At 38.3% G+C, this 18,105-nt stretch overlaps 4 protein-coding genes across 20 annotated transcripts in view; 1 reads left to right on the forward strand and 3 right to left on the reverse strand.

The window, feature by feature from the left end:
* agfg1a (ArfGAP with FG repeats 1a) overlaps positions 1-367 on the reverse strand; it is a 38,872-nt gene extending 38,505 nt beyond the window's left edge. For 7 of the 13 annotated variants that reach the window (XM_038267940.1, XM_038267943.1, XM_038267945.1 and 4 more), the window contains exon 1: positions 25-366. In XM_038267940.1, coding sequence (XP_038123868.1) covers positions 25-191 — 167 coding nt within the window. In that variant the 5' untranslated portion in view covers positions 192-366. Of the gene's footprint in view, positions 1-24 lie in introns of all 13 variants that reach the window. The other 6 variants (XM_038267939.1, XM_038267934.1, XM_038267935.1 and 3 more) reach the window with 2 other exon arrangements.
* Positions 368-3,562: 3,195 nt separating this feature from the next.
* On the reverse strand, positions 3,563-5,486 carry mrpl44 (mitochondrial ribosomal protein L44). Its single transcript, XM_038267948.1, has 4 exons — positions 5,271-5,486; positions 4,463-4,931; positions 4,190-4,368; positions 3,563-4,086 (listed from the first exon to the last, which is right to left on the reverse strand). Exons 1-4 carry the CDS (start codon positions 5,444-5,446, stop codon positions 3,912-3,914), a joined length of 999 nt encoding a protein of 332 aa, XP_038123876.1. The 5' UTR covers positions 5,447-5,486; the 3' UTR covers positions 3,563-3,911.
* Positions 5,487-5,510: 24 nt separating this feature from the next.
* Positions 5,511-7,719, forward strand: dnaaf1 (dynein axonemal assembly factor 1). Its single transcript, XM_038267947.1, has 2 exons — positions 5,511-6,651; positions 6,733-7,719. The coding sequence occupies exons 1-2, from the start codon at positions 5,730-5,732 to the stop codon at positions 7,539-7,541; spliced, it is 1,731 nt and encodes a 576-aa protein (XP_038123875.1). The 5' UTR covers positions 5,511-5,729; the 3' UTR covers positions 7,542-7,719.
* Positions 7,720-7,844: 125 nt separating this feature from the next.
* Positions 7,845-12,833, reverse strand: mffa (mitochondrial fission factor a). Of its 5 annotated transcripts, none has more exons than XM_038267950.1 (8): positions 12,635-12,833; positions 12,037-12,255; positions 10,619-10,785; positions 10,394-10,476; positions 9,697-9,858; positions 8,760-8,816; positions 8,478-8,562; positions 7,845-8,397 (listed from the first exon to the last, which is right to left on the reverse strand). In XM_038267950.1, exons 2-8 carry the CDS (start codon positions 12,248-12,250, stop codon positions 8,266-8,268), a joined length of 900 nt encoding a protein of 299 aa, XP_038123878.1. In that variant the 5' UTR covers positions 12,251-12,255; positions 12,635-12,833; the 3' UTR covers positions 7,845-8,265. The 5 variants fall into 5 exon arrangements, with proteins under 5 accessions (XP_038123878.1, XP_038123877.1, XP_038123880.1 ...); XM_038267949.1 differs by having other exon boundaries at positions 10,616-10,785; XM_038267952.1 differs by lacking the exon at positions 9,697-9,858.
* Positions 12,834-18,105: the final 5,272 nt, after the last annotated feature.

Here is an 18,105-nt window from a genome sequence, read left to right on the forward strand (position 1 = left end):
ACCTGTGTGCAACTTAATACTCACAAGATGCCAGAGCAGGAGGTGCACACGAAAGAACCCACAGTCATGTTGGCATAGGTTGGGCCGCGCTGGTCGCAGTCAAAGCACTTTCTATTGGGAGGCAAACTCGTCATTTCTCTCAGCATCTTCAGATGTTTCTCCTCCTGTTTTCGTTTAGCGCTCGCCGCCATGGTGAAGGATACACTGCTGGAGTTGTTCAATGGGAGCCAAGAGAGGCTGAGAGGACGGCTACAACTAAAACAAAGGGCTGTGCTCTTTAACAGTTGCCGACTTGCTGCTAACGGTAGATAGGGGCGGCTCTGTTGTCAGGGGCGGCCTGGCGTCTCCTCGATCAAGGAGTTTCAGGATCCACATTAGAGACAAGATGAACTCTGCCGACTACTTCCGCTTTGGTAAAAACTCCCGTCAAATCAGTTTGTTTAATAAATAGTATTTTATTTTGGATGTGTATATGTACAAAAATAAAATTCAAAGAAATCCTCATGATAAAAGTTATTTTAGTTTATTTTAAACTGTGTAAGAAGCTCAGGGAAATCTCCAAACGCTATTTTTCTAAGTACCTGTATGTTACTGAATGTCCGTTATTCGCAGAATTTTCATGTGTATCTTTATATTGGTGGCTGGTTTTCTTTTTATTTATTATAAACTCTCTAACATGCATTTTTTAAAGAACGTTAGCGGTTTTTCAAAAATATTTTAAAATGTGTTTTTATTTTTTGTATTTTTATATTCTTTTGTACACTTCTATTTTCATATAGCTTTTGGAAAAGTTTAAGGTTGACCCCAGGCTTACACTTCTCATGGAATAAATCAAAATAAACGAACTTAAATGAACGCTGATGTGCAACAACCATCTTGCCTCATATATCTTTGACAATTCTTTTCTTTATTTTTTATTACACGCCAGCGCCCCCCTGTGGATTGGATACCTACTGCTACTGTACAGGCAACTCAATAATTTCAGGAAATATTTCCCTACTAACTATAAATGAGCAATTTTCTGTTAAGAGAAGCTGCCGTCCTTTTGAAGGAAAATTCACCCGCTCTTACTGAATTTGTTTGCTGCTAAAGATTAAGGGATTAGTCAAGTTGTATAATTAAGTTTAAAAACACCCTGTCAAATCAAAACTACAAACTTCAATGTAACTTCATTTGCAATGATTCAGAAGAAAAAATAAGAGGAATATTACATCTTTATTGGACAAATGGAAATCTATAACCCTTTATAAAGTGCTCTCCGTCGTGTTCTTCCCCATAATAAATACATCTTTAAATTAAAATGGCTTAAAGAGGAGCACAACACGCAGGGCAGGGGTAAAGTATGGGAAGTTTCATGGCAAAGTTAATTTCCAAAGCTTTGCACATTTTGTGCAACAAAACCTTAAAATACATGACCATATTTACAGTGGGGCCAAAAACGTTTCATTCAGAGACTGATTGTGGAAACTCTCCTACATAGAATAATGAGAGAGGTCTGTAACTTTCATGATAGGTACACTTTACCTTTGAGAGACAAAGTTAGGAAAAAAAAATCAGGAAATCAAATTGGAGGATTTTTAAAGAATTTATTTGTAAATTATGGTGGATAATAAGTATTTAGCAACCCACAAACAAGCAAGAGTTCTGGCTCTCACAGATCTGTAACTTCTTCTTTAAGAAGCTATTTTGTCCTCCACTCGTTACCTGTATTATTGGCACCTGTTTGAACCCGTTATCTGTATAAAAGCACAGCACCAAAAAGTCACAATCCAAACTCAACCATGGCCAAGATCATAGAGCTGCTGAAGGAAACCAGGAAGAAAATAGACCTGCATCAGGCCTGAAGAGTGAACCTAAGACATACAAGACGACTGAATTTTCCTCAATCTGGGACCTGATGAATGACCTGCAGAAAGCTGGGAACAAACTAACAAAGGCTACCATGAGTAACACACTATATATACCGAGTGGGACTCAAATCCTGCAGTGCCAGACATGTCCCGCTGTCCAAGCCAGTACATGTCGAGGCCTGCCTGAAGTTTGCCATTTGGAGGATCCAGAAGAGGATTGGGAGAATATCATGTGGTCAGATGAAACCAAAATAGAACTTTTTGGTAAAAACCCAACTCGTAATGTTTGGAGAAAGAAGAATGCAGAGTTGCATCCCAAGAACACCATACCTACTGTGTAGCATGGGGGAGGAAACATCATGCTTTGGGGTCGCTATTTGCAAAGGGGACAGGAAAACTGATCCACTTGAGGAAAGAATGAATGTATTGTGAGATTTTAAGCCAAAACCCCCTTCTATCAGTCAGAGCCTTGAAACTGGACCTTCCAGCATGACAATGATCCCAAACACACCGCCTGGGCAACGAAGTGACTCCATAGAAAGCATTTCAAGGTCCTGGAGTGGCCTAGCCAGTCTCCAGACCTCAACCCCATAGAAAATGTGTGGAGGGAGTTGAAAGTCTGTGTTGTCCAGGGACACAGCCCCAAAACGACACTGCTCTAGAGGAGGTCTGCATGGAGGAATGGGCCAAAATACCAACTGCAGTGTGTTCAAACTTACAGGAAACATTTGACCTCTGTCACTGCCAACAAAGGTTATTTTACAAATCTCTGAGCTGAACTTTAGTTATTGACCAAATACTTATTTTCCACCATAATTTACAAATTATTTCTTTAAAAATCCTACAATGTGATTTCCTGTTTTTTTTCCCCTCATTTTGTCTAATAGTTGAAGTGTACCTATGATGAAATATCAGACCTCTCTCATTATTCTAAGTAGGTGAACTTGCACAATCAGTGGCTGTGCTGCTGCCATCAACACCTTTGTTTATAGATGTTGGAAATCGACCGGTTTTCCAGTGTAGTCCTGTTTCTCTGACTGACTGGGCTGTGCTCTCTTCATCCTCTGACATGGGAGCTGGCTTCGAGCTCGTCTGCCTGGCTGTGTGTTCCCTGGACGCGGTTGCCTTTTACAGCTGCTTTTTCTATCGCTGCTTCTGTCTCCTTGAACCCCAGTCGGCCTCGGCAGATGTCCGCTCCCACTGAGCCTGGTTCTGCTGGAGGTTTCTTCCTGTTGAAAGGGAGTATTTCCTCTCCACTGTTGCTACAAGCATGCTTAGTGTGAGGGATTGCGTTCGGGTCAATGAGTCAATAAATCAACTGGTTTTCCTTAGATAGAAAACTTTGAATCCATTTGACTATGATCTGGTGAACTGTAAAGTGCCTTGAGATGACATTTGGTGTGAATTGGCACTATAGAAATAAACTGAATTGACTAAATACTTTTTGGCCCTACTGTAGGTGAATGACCATTAAATGTTTTAATACTTAAAAAAAGAAAATAACTGAAGCCAATAAGTCTGATGCTAAATGTGCTAAATTGAAAACACATTCTTCAATAGACTTGCAGCTATAGTAGAAACATTAAAGATATTTCCCAGATAAAATTAATTTAGTTTTAAGTCACTAAATTGTAAAGTTAATAAAGCATTCTTTTAATGCAATAAAAGATAATATAATCTGGCAATAAAACCCCTTAAAGTAAATCTCAAAGGGGTTCAAATGCAGAATTCCATTTACATGTTTGCATTACATAGACACTTTTACTTTTAAACAGAAATGACAGTTTCAAAAAAATTATGGTATGCCTTTATCATTACACTTTATTTTATGAGAGAATATAAAGCACATCACACCTGCAGGATTTACAGGTAACTCGATGTTTTAGGCTATGAACTAGTCTTAGAATTTTTACCCCTTGTATGAACAACAGACAGCCTTGGCTTTCATAGCAACGTCAATTGAAATTGTAATATGGTAAATCCTTTAAAAAAGGACTTCAAATGTCTCTTATGTCGTAGCTGCAGCTTCTCCGCATTTTACACAGATTTTTGTTGATTGAGTCAGTTGCCAGTGACCGACTGAAGCAACGTCACCTGATACAGCTGTGGAGGAGAGAAGTCAAAGGGTCTGCGGTTTTCAGTGTAGCCATAAAGTTTGCGTAAAGCCACACGTGCTGCTTCCTCTTCAGCTCCAACAAGAGTCTCTCCAGGACCTTGAGCCAGGAGTTTGGTGTCACTGGATAAAAAATGTGAAAATAAATTATACAGTCGTCATTTCTAGAAGTCTCAATATACAAACATTTATAAAGCAAAAACATCATGCATGACTACACATGTACCTGTACAAACCAACGAAGTAGAGCGGCAGGACAGTACTGGCACCAGTAGACCTGATGAGACGAGGCTCTGGTAGAGGAAGGTTTCTCTTTGTAAGCTCCTCCACCAGCAGTCCCATTGGATTCACCACAGTCCACATGTCAAACAAGTCCTTTCCTATCAGCTGAGTTAACAAGAAATCCTATTGGAAGGGAGAGAAGATGTGGGTAACAATCATACCACTTAAGGGATTTACCTTCCTTTAAAAAAGATATTGGCACAAATGGATCTCTTACCCTGAGAAAGAAAGCAGCTCGCTCTGCCCCGCTGCTTTCTTCCAGAGCTCCAACAACCGCCATGAACGTAGAACCCATCACATCATCTGCTACCGGGTATTCCGCACTCATCGTTAGATCCTCAATGCCAAGATTTCTTGCAACATAACAAACCACTGATGGACTGATGAGGTGCCCCACAATGCCCTCAACCCCCTCATGCGGAAGACTAGGAAAGCTTGCCCTGCACCAGTCGGTCAAAAAGCTCTTGGTGAAGCTCGCTCCCTTTTCACTCAGTTGGAAATTGTCCTTCAGGACCAGTGCTGTGGTCTCCGAGTCCACGCCTAGCTGCTTTCTCCGCTCCTGCTCTGCATGCACGTAGCACGCATTGATGAAGGCTGCTTTAAGTAGTTCAATGGAGAAGTTTTCATGGAGACGGGAGCTGAAAGCATGAACCTCTGAATGGTAATCCCAGTTAGGCTGCTGCCACCTGAAAACAGGGAGAATATAGACTCTTAAATGAATATAACAATGTCACTAAGAAATGTAGGGGGAAAACTGGAGTGCAAAAACGATATGCCATATATACACACACACACAAAGCATGTTCATATATATATATATATATATATATATATATATATATATATATATATGAACAGGCTTTATGTATGTATATATATATATATTTATTTATATACATATATTTATGAAAAGGCTTTATATATATATTTGGGATTAATACGGATTTTTTTTTTTTATTGAATCACACAGGCAGCACTCCGAGTGGCCTTGATATGCTCTTTAGCATTAGCTAAATGTTAGATACCGTGGTTTCGGTGGCGGAGGTCCTTCCAGCTTTAACTTCTTGGCCATGAGGTATGTGTACGCTTTCATCCATCGTTTCTTCTCCCTAACCGGTGTTACTGAAGGCCTTCTAGAAACCAGCTGGTTCTGCAACCTAAACGTTAGACCGCTGCGGATTAGCATGCAGCGCGCCGCCATGTTTCCTGCAGACAGTTCAGTGTGCCACCCTCAAATGTGTCCGACAGGAACAAAACGCACTAACGGATGGTTGCTAAGGAAACCAAGGCAAACAGTAATTCACTTCGACACAAACCGAAACGGATTACCTGATGATATCTTCTTGTTTGATAAGTAAAAGCCAAATTTCCTGAATATTTAAGCAACGAATTACCTATAATAGTTAATTATTATAGTGCTTTATATTCTTCTGTGGGGTTATTTCGCATATTCTAGGAGAATTACACGGCTGAAAATCAAGAAGATGGATGATAAAACTGAAGCAAGTCTGGTGGAAAGTGGAAAGACAGCTGATACTTTGGAAAGAAAATCTTCAGATACGATTATTCAGGATGGATTTCAAGAAAATATGAAAAATGGCCACAAAATGCAGGAGCAAAAACAATCAGAACCAAGGATGACCAAGAAGTTCCTCAAAGATATCTGCAAGAAGAACAAGCTGTACTCCACGCCTTACCTGAATGATACCCTGTATCTACATTTCAAGGGTTTTTCCACCATTGAGAACTTGGAGGAGTACACAGGACTCAAGTGTCTCTGGCTGGAAAGCAATGGGCTTCTGAAGATTGAGAACCTGAATGCTCAAACTGACCTGCGTTGCTTGTTCCTTCAGCAGAACCTCCTTCACAAGCTGGAAAACCTGGAACCTCTGAGGAAACTCTGCACCCTTAACGTCTCCAACAACTACATCCACATTATAGAAAACATCTCCTGCCTTCCTCACCTCAGCACCCTGCAGATATCCCATAACAAACTGGAGAGTGTAAAGGACATAGAGCATCTGAGTCAGTGTTTGGCCATCAGTGTGCTAGACTTGTCTCACAATCTTCTACATGATCCGGAGATCCTCTCTGTGCTCGAGACAATGCCAGAACTGCGAGTGCTGAATCTGATGGGAAACAAGGTGGTGAAGAAAATCCCAAACTACAGGAAGACCATGATTGTACGTCTTAAGCAGTTGACCTTCCTCGATGACCGCCCCGTCTTCCCCAAAGATAGGGCGTGTGCAGAGGCATGGGCCAAGGGAGGATTGGATGGGGAGCGAAAGGAGAGGGAGGAATGGGAGACAAGGGAGAGAAGGAAGATTCAGGACAGCTTGGATGGAATGGAGAGGATTCGGGAACAGGCCCTGGAGAGAAAATGTCTGAGAGACCTAGAAGAGGGAGGTGAGAATCGTTTAGCTTTTATCAAAACACAATTATTGGAGAAAATAAAGATTTTAACTTTACGACTGCTTTTTTTTTTAGGGATAAATGAAACAACCACCGTCTTGGCGATGTCTAGCGAGGATAACCACATTGGGGAACCGTCTTCCTCTAAAGGAGAGGCTGAAGTCTTTCTGGAGAACAGCCTGAATGCTCAAGAAACACAGCAGGTTAACAAATATGAGGGAAAGAGTGGAGATATAAATCTAACAAATCTGGACAAAGACCAGTTTGATGGAGAGGATGATCAATGCCAAATCAAACAGGACACAGAGGAGAAAGCATGGAAGGACTCTGTAGAAGATGTACAGATACATCAGACAAACGTGGAAGAAAACCATAAAGAATTGAATAAGGAAGAAAAGGATTGGCCTGAAAACGAACAGCCTCCTCTGGTGAGACCTTTTTCTCCAGAGGCAGATCAGCTTGTATCGTCACATGGTCCCGGTCCATTAGTTACAGAGCTAGAGGATGAAGAGCAGCTGGAAACTATTCACCTTCCCTTAACCAGATCACTTCGCATCGAGGAGCTGCCCGACTTGGAAGATATGCCTACAGGAGACCTCTTTACAACCTCCCACCAGCAGGTCTTTAAACCAAAAATAGAAATCATATCAGGAGACACTGATGAAGAGACATCAACTGAGGATCCAAGCAGTGCCACGTCCAGCTCTGGTCACGATGGAAAGTCATTGTTTATGTTAAGAGAAAGCAACAAATCAACTGGGATCTCTCGTGATTCTGCATCACTGGTTTATCCAGAGGACCGGGATGTTGTTACCCACCACCCAGAATTCAAATGCAAACAACAATCCTCAGCGGAACGCTGCCTGATCGAGGAATTGGACTAATACTTGTGGATGTAAACATGGTTTACTTAGACAGGACACATCTTGGCTGCTTTTATTTGGTCTTAAAACTTACATCTAAAAGCCTTAATTCAGCCTTTAGAATTGGATTACGAATTATAATTTAAAGTCAGCTTGTTTGATTGCATCTTTTAACATCAGGGTAGACGTTCGGACACAGCCCTACACAGCACAGTTCGGACACAGCCCTACTTTCCAGTTTTCCAGTTTATTTATAAACTTTCCAGTTTATTTCTATTTAAATTCTACCATTGATAAAAATAATAAAAAAAAAAAACACAGAGCAACACTTCACGGATATAATTTTAATCAATTGCATTACATTTCCTTGGTGATGTCACATATTCTCCCTGCAATAAATATTCAACATTATACCATACAGCAAAATGTTGCCACACGTCTGTGAATCATCCCACGGCTGTAGGTACCATGAACAAATATTTACAATTCATTTAGGACCGGGTAAGAAAGCGTGGAATAAAAGCAAAACAGAAAAAAAAAATGGACAAGATGAAATAAGAGTAGAAAAATAAAACTGTACACGTATTAAATAAACAAACTCAAAGATTAACCCTGTGCAGATTGGGGCCCCATAAATCCACAAATATTTTAAGCCGAGGACCCAGTGGCGCAAGCAGCTAATATCTGATATATTTAATAAGGAGTGGCATGTTTCTCCTGTCATACCGGAGGCAGAAATACAGACTTAACGCCGTAGCCACACCCAAGTGTTAATGAGCCAGAAAGCAACACTGATTGAGTACATAATCATTTCTCGCTTTGCTCTCTCCTTGTTCTCCTCTTCCAAGTGTTGGAGTCTCCGGTTCAACTTGATGAGCTACAAAGAGAGATTAAACTTGTTTCCATGCGTCACCAAAGATTTAAGTCATCCGTGATAAATTATTTGTTCAAACTAACCTGCCGTCTGAGTGTTGTAGCATCGACTACCGTCATGTCATCAGCTGGCACTTCCATAGAGCTTTCATATGTCGACAAAGAGAGCCTAAAAGATTTAAAAAAAAGACAAAAAAGGCCTTTTAGATATTTCATAAACAAACCACACAAAGTACTTCAGGTATACAAAACAGTCTGAGGATTTCAGTGCATTATTTCACCTCATTTTATCAGAGTGGGTACTAAAGTCAGAAAAATGGAGGACAAGGAGAGAAAAGGAGAATATAAGGAGACAGGTGAAGTTACCTAGAGTCAGGCTGGGGGTTGGAGCTCAGAGCCGAACCCCCTCGCAGAGACGGTTTGCTAAAAGAGGAGGGGAAACACAGAAAAGGGAGAAGGCAAAAAGAGGTCTAGAAAAACACAGTGTAGCACATAAAGCACAGCATCACTAAAACCCACAAAACAGAGCTTCTAGAAATTCTAGGTCGCTTCAAACACAAGAGCTCATAAATTAAACGTTTCATGTGTTATTAAAAAAGAAGCCTATTCCAGAAAAAGTTGAGGCTGAAGATGAAGCATTTGCTCTTTCACCTCCAGTCAACATATTTTTAAAGCTTAGGGAACCAAGAGGAAGGAGAGAGTTTAAACATTTGTGTGAATTTAAAGAGTCAATAAAAAATTTTCAGTTATTTCTGTATATACATTTTATTTTAGCCTAAGATTCTTTTCAAGTGACACGTTCTGTATTGTCTCCTTGTAGGTCTTTTTCTTTGCTGTAAAATGTATGTACTTTAGATTAATAAAGCTCATTTATTCAAACAAATTTGTCAAAGTTAAATTGGTTCTATTTAAAGAAAGCAAGTCTGACGAGTTGCTTTGCGCTCTTTGTCAGGAAGACAATCGTTTGCATTGTTTGACCTTAAAGTGACAGTAGAACTTTCTTCACCGTAAGCCTCGAAGTTCACCATCTGGTATTTTATTTTTTAATTAATAAAACCTCTAAGTATTCTTTTCAGCATTAATTCTGTTTATTCCCGGGCCTTTTTTTTTTTTTTTTTGATATTGCAGATGATAAAACAATCCCTAAGCAGAGTTACAGAGTAGAAATCAACAATGATTGGAATAAACTGCTTGGAAAACATTGATAAAAGCCATATTAGGCTGACTTGCAGCCAGTAGAGAAAAAAAAAAGAAACTAAATTAAAAAAAGCAAAAACAAATGACCGGATAGCTTGGAGGTCACCTGCGTGAGTTTTCATCCAAGACCTCCAGGACCTGCTGGTAGGCCCGATGTGTGGTGGACTGGATGAAAGACAGAACACCGCTAGCGCTGTACACGTTGTGCTCTTCAGCCACGTTGAGGGAGGGGCGTGACTGGTTAGTGGTCGGGGGGTGTGAAGTTGCACTGCTCAATGCCCACCATTAAAAGGAGCAAGATTAAAGGGAAAAGGGGGAAAAGGGCGGAAGAAGAGGAGGAGGAAGGAAAGGGAGAGAAATGAGGAAAAAGTACGACCCCCTCCCACTGACTTTATAAAAACTGCAGCTAGATTAAAGTCAACAAAAGTAGCAGCATAAAAACATTTGCCAGCTACTTTGGGCAAAGCAGACAAAGCTAGTCCCTCTCATCACCTACAAGCTGCTAGATGAACAATGCCAGACTGCCAAATAATGCTGTGCTGCAAATAATGAGCTGTATGCAAACATTTTAAAAACTAAACTTTTCTTCTTTGTCACATCCTAATGATCTACCAAAACCAAAGCCTTCAAATAATAGATGCTAAATTTACTGCTGCAGCTGCTTTCTGTTTCTAATACAAGCAGCAAAAGTTCTGTCAGCCACAGATGACAGGGTATAAAAGGACAAAAAGGGAAGCAAGGAGGAAGAAAATCAGTGTTCTACTACATGATAGGACAGAGATCATCTCTGGACAGATACTTACGCAGATTCATTATGAACAAGCTGACGGACAGCTGCATTCTCACTGGCGGAACGCTCCCGCCTTACACGGCCCTGGGGGCGCACCTATAAAAAAAAAAAAAAAAAAAAAAAAAAAGCCTTTAGGTTGTGTTTTAAGGTAAGAATGTTATAACACTAGGTAGGACCACATTTTATTTTTCAAATACTTTATATTGAATAAATAATTTTAAGACTTATGGCTTACCACCTCCTCAGTGTCTGGAGCTACTTGATGCTCCTCTTCCAAGAAATCCAGGGGTCGCTCACTGAGGGTCAGGACTCTGGGAGGAGTTTTCAGTGCAAGAGGTTCGAGGGGTAACGACTGGATGAGGTCCAGGTCTCTGGGTCTGGGGAACTGGGTGTCAGTGCCATCTCCTGAAAGATCATACAGTAAACCTTAAACATTCTAAAAATCATTTGAACACATAAGAAAATGTAAACTTTATTTTCCATTTTTATTGTTTTTTTGTTGTTGTTTTTTTAGTTGACATAAAACCAATAAGGAAAAATGGCCATTAAACATGAAGCCTGATCCATTAATATATAGATGTGTTGTTTATAACTAGTTATAACAAACCTATACTTACTCAAGGGGAGGTAAGGAATGAGGAAATAATAAAATTATCAACTGCAATAAAATTAAATTCTCCTCTCTCCTCTTTATCTGATACTGCAAGACTTCCAACACTCTGTGACCTTTATCCCCTTGTGCAGTACAATAGGAGTTAGGTTTGGACACCTGTTAGTGAGACTCCATTCAAGTAGTTAAATCTAGGTGTGAACTGAAACTATAACAAATACTGTTGTCCACATTTCAATAGATTTCTGCCATATTAGGATTAGACAGAATTGTAACTTTATCCAAAATAAATATACAGGGAGAGCAGCTCCAACTGAAATGTGTACAATGTGTATTTGATGAAAAGCTTTGAGAAGAGAAGGAATTTCAATCTATTTCATATTTCTTAATTCAAAATCTTTATCTTTGATTTCATAATTTGAGCTCAATTTTAACATCAGTATTTTAGCCCTCATTATCCTTTTAGGAAACTTTGATTAATAGCCAACAGATAAAGATATATTAACTAAAATAAATAAACTTTCTTACAGTGTTTACAGGTTTTTTTGTTTTGGCATCCTCAAAGAAAGGGGTGAAAAATGATTTCCTGAAATGTTACTGTTTTTAAACACCTTGAAGCTTTAGTAGACTTCTACAGACAATAGAGAGTGCATATTGTTCTGTAAAGGATCTATATTTTTAGTACGATAATGTAGTCCCAGTTGGACATGTCTTCACATTTTATAAAGCCGATCTAAGTTTGTTGATATATACGAAAAAGCTATAAAACAGTTCTTGACTGATGATTGTTTATGATTTATAAAACATGCAGAATAACTCCTCCCCATCGTTTTACCAGCTTTAAAGGAAGCCGTTTAACAATATACCTTGTGACTGATGTCTAAATTTAAATGAGAAAAACAGGCAGCATTGGAGGATGTTTTTGTTTAACATAACTTGAAATTCTAAACACTATAATATAAAATTTTATCTCTTTATATGCATTAAAGTTTGTAAAGATATATATTTTTAATTTTTTAACTGAGCAGATTTAGCAGCACACCAACCAGCGATCACGATCCTCTCTGGCACTTGCATTATAACGCTGGGGGGGACTTCCTGCAATCCATCACTGGGGTCTTCATGCCCCTGGGCGGACACTTTGAGCTTCTGCGGGATGCGCATCCTCTGGCTTATCCCCTCAGTGTACTCCAATTCATACTGGATGCGGTTTATCTCCGCCATCTCTACCGTAGGGGATGGAAATGCTGCTCCACTCATTTGGTCTGTGGAATCAAAACAGAAAGTGCCCAGTCCCCAAAAAAAAGGTGATCTTAGCAGTACGTGGACTCAGGTGGTTTCATTTCTAATAGTGCTTTAGTGGGTTGATACAGATTGTTGTTTGTTTAACTGAACTGTGTCTTGGGGAAATGGGACAGAGAAGCCTGCTGTTAGAAACCACAAACCCGTGACACTGCAGCAGCATCAGGTTTTCCAAATGTGCTAACATTAAGCTAGCATTTGCCTTTAAATAAAAAAATATATTATAATGATAACTACAGCCCTGCATCTTTTAAACAAAACAACATCACTTAATAGCTTAGAAATTTTAAAACTGTTAGCCCATTTGTCATTTTGAGCTAACAGTTTAATGCGATTTCTTACCGTCTGGTTTGTTGCTAAATGCTGAGTCCGTTTTAAAATGTTTTTAATCAAATAAAACCGGGAAGGTCCTTCTGCAGAAATTCCAAAGGATTAGGTTAGGAATAAAAATTACAAATAGGGTAGCTGTGACATTTCTTTGTATTCATGTCAGAGAGGAAGCACCTCTCGCCTTTGCCCTGTCTGTACTTTCAACAGGAAATGACGTTTAAGTCGGATGTTACGTATTAAGATCACTACAAATTAAAAGCATCAATAATTTCATTTTAATGTTGAAATTCACTTAAAAAATGTAATTTCGTACACATCTCCTAATTTAAAATAATAAAAAAAAGAAATCACAGTCTCTTGTTTTTTGTTTCTCAACTGAATATTTTTTTCCCTGAAAATTTCATTTTTTCTGAACACTTTAAATTAGCTTTTATCTCAGTAAAGAAAAAAAAAATAAATTTAATCTTCGTTTGGCTTTTTTCTAATTAAATACCAGCATAATTTGCTTTTCATACTTATCGACCTGTGTACTTAAAAAAATATATATATATGTGTTTGTATAGATGTTCTATAATATTATAGATACCCTTATTGAACACCTTTGAGGTTTTCTCATTTACCAAGGAGGCTGCAGTTCTAGTTTTAAAATGTAAGTGTTAAAATACTCTTGAGGGGGATATTTACAAAGTATTTGAAATTAATTTTGTTGCAAAGGGGCTCCATCAACATTCTAGACCTTATATTAAGGGTCCACATTAGTCTATATCAATTAAGAACAGGATGATCTCAAAATAACATATAGCCTCCACATAAAAATACTTTTTGTAATACAGGGTAAATAGATTTTTTCTGTTGCTATAAGATGGTGGTTATTTACTGAGATTTTTTAAAGTGTAAAAAGCCTTTTCCTCTTTAAAATAGAGCAATTTAAAAACTAAAGCAAAATTTGCCGCAAAAAGACAACTGAATTAACAGGTAAAATTAAAATAGGCTTTGATGATAAGGGCACTTGTTGTCCCCCAGTGTTTGTGGGTGGTGCGCAAACAGACATTCTTAGAAAGTCACTGCTCTTGTAGGATGGACACTGGACAAATTCAAAGGATCAGTGCAAGCAAGGCAATCAATAAATAAATAAATCCCTAAGCCATGTCTGAAGGTATGGGGTTTCATTTGTTTAAAAAAAAAAGAAGAAAAAAAAAGGTAAAAAGCATATTTTTGGTCTTGTCCAATAAAAAAAACAACCCCAAAATAATCCAAAGTTGTAGTTAACTTTACGAAATAGGAAGGAGTTTAACAAATTTCAGTAATTTTATGTAGATTCTTTGGTTTCTTAAGCAGTAGTTGCAACACATGATGCCAATGATGGCCAAACTTTTATTTTATTTTTCTCTTTCTCTACCACTTTGGATTAATTATATCAATCTAATAGCCAGACATTTCAGTGGTATAACGGAACAGATAAGTTTTAAAACTGAGACAAAGCTGAAATAAAAACAGTATGCTGTTTTAGCAGTGCCTTCCTAGCACCAGCTGCATACATATGTTTGGGGCTATTTTAGAAAACTGGAATTTACATGCTTTATGAATTAAAAACTTTTTATTTGATTAAGTTTGGCAGAGACTGGGGAGCAAATGTGTAGCTGTTAATTGGGCTTAAAAGGACTCTAGTGCCAGTATGGTATTTTTATTTTTTTTATTTCCTTTTCAACAATTCCTACCAATTAGAGATTATGAATGTGAATGAACAAAGTTATATTTTCAGAAAACATTACAGCCATTAACCACTATTAATTGTTCTCTGTCACAGCCAAACAGGAACAGACCAGATGAAGCTACAATGAGAAAAAAGCAGAGAGAGCATAACTTTAGAGATTGAATAAACAAATTCTTCAGAGTGGGAGAAGAGAGATAAAGGGTCCCAATGTCCTCCAGCAGTCTAAGCCTATAGCAGCCTAACTATAGAGATGACACTGGATAACCTGAGCCACTCTGACTATAAGCTTTTTCAAAAAGGAAAGCCTACCCTTAAAATTAGAAAACTACATTTCAGAAATCTCCAAATTTACTCATTTTAAGTTGCTGTTTTAACATTAATTTGCTTTACTGGATAAGTATCACAGATATCTTTCATAGAATTCTTCTTATCTAGATTAACATTTCAGATATGTGATATGTAATTCTTACTTAAATGACAGCTTACTGTAGTCCTGCAACTGGGAAGATTAGAGAAGATGAAAAGAAGCAGATTCTGGAGCTGCTCCGGGATTTATCGGAAATAGAAATAAACAACAGTTTTTAGCGATATAAACACACATGACTAGAAAAATAAGGGGACTTTTTTTTTTTTGCTAGTTTAGACAGCAATCATTTCTTTAATTAGATGGTGAACAGATAAGTGTAGAACAGATAAATACAGATTTTTGAATGATGTGTAATAAAATATTTACTGCTATTAAGTATTGTTTGTTTGACTACATGACTTAGCAGAGTTAATGGCATCGGCTACTGAGGAGATCAGTAATGTTATCAGGCAGAAATAATTCAGAAGACATGGCAAGTCAATCACCACTGAGGAGAAAGTTAAGCAGAGAGGAGCAAATAAGAGAAAGAAACAGAGAGATAGGGAGTAAAGAATGTCTCTAATTAAAAGTTTTTCTTAATTCAATCCATTAATTAATAAGATTCATGGCATTAAAAATAAGAGGAGCTACCTGTAATTTGTCTGCACATCCTTTGGAAAGTAGTTAGTTGCACCTCTGAGTTTAATCACAGGCAACCCCCAAAACTGCTCTGCATAATATTACCAGCTGGTGGCAGTATAGGTTAAGTTGCTTGTGACTACAGTGCATAGACAATGCACTTTACAGAGAGATCACACAGTCAGAATGGTTCAAAGTTTAATATCAAAGAAAAAAACCCCAGCTGATTTCTTCGAGTCATTGACTCAAAAGCAATCCTTCACACCAAGCATGCATGTAGTGACAGTGGAGACTAAATCTCCCTTTTAATAGTAAGAAATATCCAGCAGAACCAGGCTCAATGTGAGTGGCCATCTGCTGAGGATGACTGGGGTTCAACGAGAAAGAGGCAAAAGCTGTGTTTGTCCACGAAAGACACATCCAGGCAAACAAGATGTAAGAGAGCAGATACCAGAGATGGAGGATCTGGAGCCAACAATTCATCTCTATGCCATGTATTTGTTTTGCCCGCCACTGAACCAGGTAAGTTAAATCTAAACAGGTTAATACACTCTGCAGTTTGGATTTACCTGGTTCAGTAGCTGGGCAGAACAAACACCTGACATAGAGATGACTTGTTGGCTTCATATCCCCATCTCTGGTACATACACTTTGTCAGAGTAAGAGAAACAGGACCATACTCCAACAGAGGTGCTGAAGGCTGCAGCACAGCTGATATCTCTCTCCAGGATGGTGTCACAGCCGAACAGGAACACACCAAATGAAGCTACTATGAAGGGAAAAGCTGATGGAATATAAAATCAGGGGATGAACTAACAAATAATGCAGAATAGCATAATGGAGACAGAATGAAGCAGAATGAGGAAAAGTGGTTCCCATATCCTCCAGCAGTCTAAGCCTAGAGCAGCATAACTATAAAGATAGCTCAGGCAAACCAGAGCCACTGTGTCTATGAAGTTTTTTAAACAAAGTTTTGATCCTAGACTAGTAGGATGGACTAAAACTGGTAGTTGGTTCCACAGGAGAGGATAATTAAAAGATCTGCCTCCATTTCCACTATTAGAAATTCTAGGAACCACTAGTAAACCTGCAGATTGAGAGTGAAGTGCTCTGTTAGGAACACAAGGAACAATCAGATCTCTGATATAAGGTAGGGCTTGGTTATTTAGGCTTATATGGAAGAAGTATAATTTTAAATCATATTCTAGATATAACAGGAAGACAATTAAGAGAAGATAAAGTAGAATAAATATGATCTTTCTTTTTTAATTTTCACCAGGACTCTGGCTGCAGCATTTTGGATCAGCTGAAGACTTTTAATTACAGTTTGTGGACTTCCTGATAGTAAAGAATTACAATCATCTATTATTTGAAATAAACAATACATGTCCCAATTCCTCAGCATCATCCCTGGACAAGGTATTTCTCTTTTTTGCAATATTCTGGAGATGAAAGAAGGAAATTTTAGAATTCTCTTTGATATGGGATCTAAATGACAGGTCCTGATAAAAATGAACACCAAGATTTTTTTTAACTTTTTTTTATTTCTTATTATCAGAGATCAATTTAACCCCATATAACTTCTGTTTTGACTGCATTCAGGAGCAGAAAGTTAAGAGTCACCCAGGTTTTTATTTTCTTCAAGAGATCCCTGTAATCTATGTAGTGTGTTAGCTTTTTCTGGATCTATAGACACATTTTGTCATCAGCAGAACAGTGGAAATGAATCACTTGCGGTCTAATAACAATTCTTCTAACAATTATGAGAACACATAAGACAATTTACCCTAGCACTGATCCCTGTCGTATTCCACAGGTCACTCTGGAGGATGAGGTAGATTTATCACTAACATAAACAAACTGATATCTACCTTCAGAACTGTCCAACATTATTAAAAAGACAATGGAGACCCATTGTCTTCGAGGAAAAAATGTGACCATAAAGATTGGACTCTGGAGCAATTGAAGATGGTCATATTCTCAACTGAGTCCAGATTTACCCTGTTATAGAGTGATAGGGATATCAGGGTAAGAAGAGAGGAAGGTGAAGTGGGGACGCATCATGCCCAGTGCCTACTGTACAACCCTGCTGAGGCAGTACTATGATCTGGGGTTGATCTGGGTTTTTTTTCCAGGTGGTCAGGTCCAGGTTTAGTAGCAATATGTGCTAAGAAAAAATGAGGTTTGCTGACTACCTGGAAATACGGAATGAACAGGCTTTTATTTTTTAAATTCAACCTTGCAGAGTGATTTATTTTATTTTTATCCTTATTTCTGTGTTTATCGTTATTCTTTGCTCTTTACCAGAAATAAGAAGGAAAAGATTAAAAGGCAAGGCAAGGCAAGTTTATTTGTATAGCACAATACATGTACAGAACAATTCAAAGTGCTTTACATAAAACATTATAAGCAAAAGGGAGAGAAAACAATTAAAAACAATTAAAAGCGTGATTCAAAATTAAAAACATTTAAGATTAAAAAGAGAGAATACAGAGACGTGCACATTTTAACTTTTGAATAGAATCTACGTAAATGCAGCTGAGAACAGGTGGGTCTTCAGCCTGGATTTAAATAAACTAAGGACTCAGGGCAGAAAGCAAATCTTTTTACAAATATTGTTCAGACAGAGAAAGCACACAAATAACTGCTGAAATCACACTCTGAAATCTTCTTCATTGTCTGCATGTGGTAAGGCATACTAGAGGAAGTGGAAAGGTGCAGAGACAGGAAGAGGGTAGACAGTATTTAGTTATATGATTCAAACTCAATTTTATTCTTGTCTTT

Source organism: Cyprinodon tularosa, unplaced genomic scaffold, assembly GCF_016077235.1.
Source record: "Cyprinodon tularosa strain WSP-4 unplaced genomic scaffold, ASM1607723v1 ctg69, whole genome shotgun sequence".
In the NCBI taxonomy this organism is placed as follows: domain Eukaryota; kingdom Metazoa; phylum Chordata; class Actinopteri; order Cyprinodontiformes; family Cyprinodontidae; genus Cyprinodon; species Cyprinodon tularosa.

Bases quoted from the DNA above. Each gene is read 5' to 3' on its own strand.
- mrpl44 (XM_038267948.1), bottom strand. From the start codon at position 5,446: ATGGCGGCGCGCTGCATGCTAATCCGCAGCGGTCTAACGTTTAGGTTG. The intron at 4,932-5,270 runs GTATCTAACATT...CCCTGTTTTCAG, and splicing joins CCTCCGCCACCGAAACCACG to GTGGCAGCAGCCTAACTGGG. The intron at 4,087-4,189 runs GTACATGTGTAG...TTTTTTATCCAG, and splicing joins TACTTCGTTGGTTTGTACAG to TGACACCAAACTCCTGGCTC.
- dnaaf1 (XM_038267947.1), top strand. From the start codon at position 5,730: ATGGATGATAAAACTGAAGCAAGTCTGGTGGAAAGTGGAAAGACAGCT. The intron at 6,652-6,732 runs GTGAGAATCGTT...TTTTTTTTTTAG, and splicing joins GAGAGACCTAGAAGAGGGAG to GGATAAATGAAACAACCACC.
- mffa (XM_038267949.1), bottom strand. From the start codon at position 12,250: ATGAGTGGAGCAGCATTTCCATCCCCTACGGTAGAGATGGCGGAGATA. The intron at 9,859-10,393 runs GTAAGTATCTGT...GGCATTGAGCAG, and splicing joins CTTGTTCATAATGAATCTGC to TGCAACTTCACACCCCCCGA. The intron at 8,563-8,759 runs GTAACTTCACCT...TAAATCTTTTAG, and splicing joins AACCCCCAGCCTGACTCTAG to GCTCTCTTTGTCGACATATG.